At 37.2% G+C, this 7,329-nt stretch overlaps 1 protein-coding gene across 5 annotated transcripts in view; it reads left to right on the top strand.

Annotated features, from left to right (window-relative positions):
- Positions 1-4,547, top strand: part of LOC106147348 (zinc finger protein 709-like) — a 78,186-nt gene extending 73,639 nt beyond the window's left edge. For 4 of the 5 annotated variants that reach the window (XM_013508398.1, XM_013508397.1, XM_013508396.1 and 1 more), the window contains exon 4: positions 1,634-4,547. In XM_013508398.1, the coding sequence (XP_013363852.1) occupies positions 1,634-2,798 (1,165 nt within the window). In that variant the 3' untranslated portion in view covers positions 2,799-4,547. The remainder of the gene's footprint in view (positions 1-1,633) is intronic. The other variant, XM_013508400.1, reaches the window with a different exon arrangement.
- The last annotated feature ends 2,782 nt before the right edge of the window (positions 4,548-7,329 follow it).

Genomic DNA, 7,329 nt, shown 5'->3' with positions numbered 1-7,329 from the left:
AAAAAAAAAAAAAAAAAAAAAAAAAAAGTCAGTGTGTGAGCAGAAACATGACAACCAAGAACATGAGGCAAAGTTTAATCTAATATCAAGAATATTCTCCAAACATATATACAGCTTGAGTATGTGTAATCTGACAATTGAATTGTGAAAATTATGAAATTACATTTAGGTATTGTATACAGATGTATATAAAATAAGAAAATTTGAGTTTTCACAGGAATTCATCTTTATAAGATCTATTTATGTATACATGTGAATAAAACACATTTAGTATCTAAAAATTTCTAATAATCAGGAAGTATTCAAAGTATAAATGAATGCTAGTGTTTCAATATGTGCTTTCAAACCATTCTCCAGGGCATTGAGTCCATGCTGCTTTAATCTTAGAAGGCTGATGGAATATTAAGTACATTCACTGTGATAATCAGTGCATAGATGTCTCTTAAAGTTGGTCCAGGCATACTTCTCCTGGGTATATTCTCAAAAGAGTCAAAATCATATTGTATAGATACATGCATTCCTGTAGTCAAAGTAGGCCAATTTGTAACATTTAAGCCCTTGAATATCTATCACTGTATGCATAGATAGGGAAAATTATTGATATGTTCTGTGTGATTGTGCATTCTTGTAAATCCTGCATTCTGGGAAGTAGATTTTGCTGAATGGGAAGCTGAAGTTCAGCCTGAACAACTTAATCATCATTGAAAATCTCTCAAAAGAAATAAAAAAGCTGGAGATTTTGTGCTAAGACCTGTGTTTCATTCCCAGCACTGAAAAGAAAAAGGAAGTATGCTCTAGAACCAGCCAAAAAGATAAATAATATCATGTCATTTGCCAAAAGAAATAGGTGTGTCTTCCTCCCATAATGTTTTTTTGTTTGTTTGGTTTTTGGGTTTTTTTTGGCTTTTTTCCGGTACTAGGAATTGAACTCAGGAACTTGTGCTTGCCAGGCAGGCGCTGTGCCGCTGAGCTAAATCCCCAGCCCCTTCCTCCCATAATGTTTAGTGAAGTAATTCAGCCTCATAATCTGAAATGTCACTTGGTTTCTCCTTTATGAGAAACCAAATGTTATAAATTACAGAATAAAATGAAGGAAAGGTGATAGAGAAAGGAATGACTGACTTTTGGAGAGGGAAAGACTAACAGGTTAAGGAGAGAAGGGGGAAAGTGGAGGAAAAGATCAAAACGATCAATTTGTGATGCACATATGTACCCATTGCCCAAAATGAACCTAGACATTCCGTATTTCTAAATATACCAACTTTAAAATTCCCAAATGCTGCTGGGGATATAGCTCAGCAGCACAAGTGCCTGCCTGGCAAGCACAAGTTCCTGAGTTCGATTCCCAGTACCAAAAAAAATTCCTAAATGCATACTACTCTTTTGGGAATGGCTGTTTTGAACATATCCTGTAAGGCATTCAGTTAATCAGTGTCAAAATTTCAGGGGCTGGGCATTTAGCTCAGCGGCACAGCGCCTGCCTGGCAAGTGGGAGGTCGTGAGTTTGATTCCCGGTACTGGAAAAAAAACAAAAAAAAAAAAACAAAAAAAATTTCACAGCAGGCATCGAAACAGAACTTTTTCTGGCAGAACACTGACAGAACAATTTTATTGTGACATTTTTTCTTTACAGAAATGAAGAGGTAGAGAAATACTATCAGTGTAATGCTTGGAATCAATATAAAGAAATACTCTTTTGTACTCCAGATGCTAATGTGGACGTGAAACAAACAGACACACACAGTGATGTTCAGATCCATGAAAAAAATCACACTGGAGGGAAACCCCATGTATGTAAGCAATGTGGGAAAGCTTTTACCACACGTGGAAATTGTCAAATACATGAAAAACTTCACACTGGTGAGAAGCCGTATGTATGTAGGCAATGTGGGAAAGCTTTCAGCACACGTGGTGCTTGTCAAAGACATGAAAGGACTCACACAAGTGAGAAACCCTATCTATGTAAGCAATGTGGGAAAGCTTTCAGGAGAAACAGTCATTGTCGAACGCATGAAAGAGTTCACACTGGGGAGAAACCCTTTTTATGTAAGCAGTGTGGGAAAGCTTTCACCACACATGCATATTGTCAGATACATGAGAGACTTCACACTGGTGAGAAACCCTACATATGTAAGCAATGTGGGAAAGCTTTTGGCAGAAACAGTCATTGTCAAAGACATGAAAGAATTCACACTGGGGAGAAACCTTATCTATGTAAGCAATGTGGGAAAGCTTTCACCACGTATGGATCTTGTCAAATACATGAAAGACTTCACACTGGGGAGAAACCCTATGTATGCAAGCAATGTGGGAAAGGTTTCACTACACCCAGATCTTGTCAAATACATGAAAGAATTCACACTGGGGAGAAACCCAATGTATGTAAGCAATGCTGCAAAGCTTTCAGAACACGTAGATGTTGCCAAATACATGAAAGAATCCATAGTGGGGAGAAGCCCTATGTATGCAAGCAATGTGGGAAAGCTTTCAGCACAAACAGTCAGTGGCGAACACATGAAAGACTTCACACTGGAGAGAGGCCTTATATATGTAAGAAATGTGGAAAAACTTTCAGCAGAAATAGTCATTGTCAAAGACATGAAAGAATTCACACGGGGGAGAAACCCTATGTATGTAAACAATGTGGGAAAGCCTTCACCACACATGAATATTGTCAAATACATGAAAGAATTCACATTGGGGAGAAACCCTATGCATGTAAACACTGTGGGAAAGCTTTCAGCACATGCAGATCTTGTCAAATACATGAAAGAATTCACACTGGGGAGAAACTATGATGTATGTAAATAATGTGGGAAAGCTTTTAGCATAATTATTGAGGAACTCATGAAAGAATTTACACTGGGAGAAAACACTATGTAAGCAATTTGGAGAAGATTTCAGCATGTACTGGCTTTGTCAAATGAAAGTTTTCACACTGGGGAGAAATCCTATAGATGTAAGCAATGTGGGAAAGTTTTTAGTAGAAACACTCATCGTTGAAGACACAAAAGAATTCACATTGGAGAGAAACCCTATCTATGTACGTAAGCAATGTGGGAAATCTTTCACCACCCACAGATCTTCTCAAATACATGCAAGAATTCACACTGGGGAGAAACCTTCATGTATCTAAACAGTGTGGAAAATCTTTTAGCACAAACAGTCATTGGTTAACACATGAAAGAATTTCCACTGGGAAGAAACACTATATATATAAGCAATATGGGAAAGCTTTTAACATTAACCATCAGTCAAAAACATGAAAGAGTACACACTATGGAGAAATTCTATATATTTAAGTAGTATGGGAAACCTTTAAGCAGAAATAGCTATTGTCAAAGACATAAAAGAATTCACCCCAGGGAAAAGTCCCATGCATGTCAACAAGGAAGGAAAACTTTCAGCGTGAACCATCTTCGTTAAATACATGAAATTGTTCACACTGGGGAGAAACCTGATATGTGTAAGCAGTGTGGAAAGGCTTTCAGCAGAAACAGTTATTGTGGAAGACGTGAAATAATTCACACAGGAGAGAAACTTTATGTATGTAAACAGTGTGGGAAAGCTTTCATGGCACATAGGTGTTGTCAGATACATGAAAGACTTCACACTGGGAAGAAACTATGTATGTAAGCAATGTGACAAAAGCTTTCTGCAGGTACAGTGAATGTAAAATACTTGAAAAACCTCACACTGGTGATTTATTCTATGTATATATAAGCAACATGAGAATACTTTGAGGACACATGATCACATACATTCTGTGGTTTTTCAGTATGACCTATACATATCTACAATATGTAGCTCTAGGGTTTAACATGAAAATGATGGGTTGATATAAATTTAATTTTTGAGTGTCTTTGTGCTTAGTCCGTAGCGTCTTTTAATTAAACTTGGTGAATTGAGAAATGTACTTTTTACTTTCAAGTGTGATTAGTGTCTAGGTAGTTAATGTTTTGTCTTTAAAATTGGGGAGGTAAAGACCACTAAAAAACTTAATTGTTATTTTTTTTCTTAATTGTTGCAATTTTGCCACTGCATTTGTTTCAGTTTTTTGGTGCATCTTCTCTGTAACAAATGATGTTTCTGAATATGATGCTACATTTTATATTAAGATATATATTTTTTCAGAGGCTTGTGAGCATGTGTTTTTGACAAAGTTGAGTTGTTTTTCACACAGCTTACAGATTAGCAAATGTTATATTTTTGATGTGGTAACAAGATACCTGCTTATATCCTAACATCACTGTGTATTATGTCATGCATATAAAACATGTATATTAAAAGATGTCCTGTTACTGCCTCAGCTTCAGTTTCATGCAAAGCCCTATTTTGTCAGTGATACACCTGCAGCCCTGTCTTGCTCTGTGGTAGAACTGAGAATTTGCAACTTATACTGTCCTTTTGGTAGGTAAGGTGTGATGGTTTGGCCATGTAGACATAATACAGACATGATAATCCTCTATTCAAGGGGGAAGGCATAATTTATATGTGAAAAGTGTGGTTTATTCACGGTGAAAATAAACTGTCTAGGATTATTGTTACATTATGTTTACATTATTGATTCCTCTTACATAAATTATTGACTTTTCTCTCTTGATGTGGAGTATTTCTGAAGGGATTTACTTAAAACTGAATATTGAACTCAATGCTTTTAGTACAAATCTGACCATCGATGTTGACACTATTGTCTAATTATATAGACTTTTACCCTTATTTCAGGATATGATTTTTTTTTAATACGATTTTTTTTTAATACAGGGAATCAGCCTCGGGTCCTTGTGCTTGCTAGATAGGCGCTGTGCTGCTGAGCTACATCCCCAGCTCATGATGTGATTTTGATACACATACTTCTGTAATAATATACTTTGCATATGAGCATATGGAAGAGGTCAGAGAATATTCCTCATAGGTAGAGTGCATGCTTCTTAGAAATGACTTCCTACAATCCATCTGCTACAATGACAACACCAAAAAATACCAGATTGGTGACATTATCTCTTCTTAGAACTTCCCAAGTTTTCTCTGTTATAACCTGTATAATATTGATACTTAAGAATGGATGGAAAATCTCATGTTATAGTAGTATATTTTGTAAAAAATAGCTCTGTGGTGAAGTAAAACATTTATTCTGTAAAATAAGCATTCTAAGTGTCTAAACACTAAGACCATAAGATTCAGTTATTTATAAATATTGTTTCTGAACCCTGTGCAGTTATTTCCAACTATAATCACTGATCTGTTCTTAACTTTCTCTTCTCAATCACTCTCTTTCCTGCCTTTATTCCTTGGCTCGTTGTAGGTAGTCATGCTGATAATGACTATCCAAAGTCTTTGAGGATTCCCATTTGTTAGGTATTGTCTTCCAGCCCACTTTAGTAAGGTACAATTAACTTACTTTTGCTGTTTACTTAAGTTAAATCATGCAGAAACTATCTGCGCTCAGTTTAGAACACTTTCATTCCCTCCTCAGAAATTATTTTCTTCAACCAGTACTTCACTTTTCTGAAGCCTCATATAGCACTAATAAACTGTCCATCACTACAGAAACTGTGTGGGCCAGGGATTTAGCTCAGTGGTGCAGTACCTGCCTGGCAAGTGTGAGGTCCTGAGTTGGATTACTGGTACCTCACCCTCCTCAAAATAGAAACTGCACTTGCACACATACTGAAGAGACAGAAACTATTTACACATAGTTGCTGTATTTAGGAGATAATTAGAAATATACATGTTAGGCTGGTAAACTTCTGTGTTATTGACTACTCAAAAAGAAAAAGCAAGACCACGGTGCACATGCGTGGGCATGCTTGCACACACACACACACACACACACACACACACATACACACACAGTGTTTTAATATGTGCTGCTATGTATGATCAGAGAACTGTGTCAGCAAGAAAGCTATCACCATATGAAATTGTCCTCCACTGCCATAAAAAATAATGGACACATTTTTTCTTTCTACCTTATTGAGTGTGAAGTATCATGTTTAGTTTCAAGAACTGAGGGCCAGGGGGCGCTGGGGTTTTAGCTCAGCGGCACAGTGCCTGCCTGACAAGCGCAAGGTCCTGAGTTCAATTCCCGGTACCGGAAAAAAAAAACCCCGAAAAACCAAACAAAAATAAAAGAGAGAATTGAGGGCCAGGGATAGCTCAGTAGTACAAGCACCTGCTTGCCAAGCGCAAGGTCCTGAGTTCGATTCCTGGTACCAAAAAAAATAGTTTGGAGAATTAACTGACTATAACTATGTGATTTATTGTTCCAGCAACTGGCAGATTTTACAACATGACTTGCTCTTTACATTTGCAGTAAGAGTTTGTGAGTTTTCTCCATATGCTCAAAAAATTATTACTAATCTAGTGTACTCAGAGGTATTCTTTCCTGATGCCTACTAATAATGTGGTCCTAAGAGTTTCAAACTCATGAGTTCTTCTTTCCAAGGAAATCAGAAATATTAGTGTTTTGGGGTCTTTTTGAGATAGGGTTTCACTATGCAGTTCATGATGGCCTTGAACTGAATTTGAAGTCCAGGATGGCCTTGAACTCACAGTGATTCTCCTACCTCAGGCTCCCAAGTAGTGGGATTACAAGTGTGTGCCACCACGCCTGACCAGAAATATTAGTTTTATTTGAAAGATTGCTTCTCGGCCTTTTGGCTAAGATCAAGTGTAGTATCTGTTCTTATCAGTTTAGTGAAAGAGCAGGAAACATCCATCATATACATATGTTTTTGTCTTTGGTTTTTGGTTTTTTGGTTTTTTTTCCGGTACCGGGGAATTGAACTCACAACCTTGCACTTGCCAGGCAGGTGCTGTGCCTCTGAGCTAAATTCCCAGCCCCTATCATATACATATGAAGTGGATGAATTAACTGTCCTATACTTAAAGAAAAAGTGTAAACTTTTATGTCTAATTAAATTGGAGCATAAGGGATCAGAAGATGTATTTCTATTGCTGATGTGTTGGGGATGCCATGCCAGACTATTCCAGTGTCAGGGAATATCACAGATGAGAATACAAGTCAAATTTGAATGCGCTGAATTATATCTATATATATGGATAGCTGGCATAACTGTACTGCTGTTGTCTGGTCATTTGTTGAGGGGAGCAGTTAATGATTAAATTTTTCTTTACATATTTTGACCAATTTTGCATGCTTGTATCTGGTAATCTGAGCAATTTATGTGAAGACAGAAATTTGCTGTATAACAACTGTTGGTGGGGCTGGGGATATGGCTTAGTGGCACAAGCGCCTGCCTGGCAAGCACAAGGTCCCGAGTTCAATTCCTGGTGCAAACACACACACACACACACACACACACA

This window comes from Chinchilla lanigera, unplaced genomic scaffold (assembly GCF_000276665.1).
Source record: "Chinchilla lanigera isolate Chin_1 unplaced genomic scaffold, ChiLan1.0 scaffold00145, whole genome shotgun sequence".
NCBI lineage: Eukaryota > Metazoa > Chordata > Mammalia > Rodentia > Chinchillidae > Chinchilla > Chinchilla lanigera.
The sequence above is the reverse complement of the archived record's forward strand: the minus strand, read 5'-3'. Positions and strand labels throughout refer to the sequence as shown.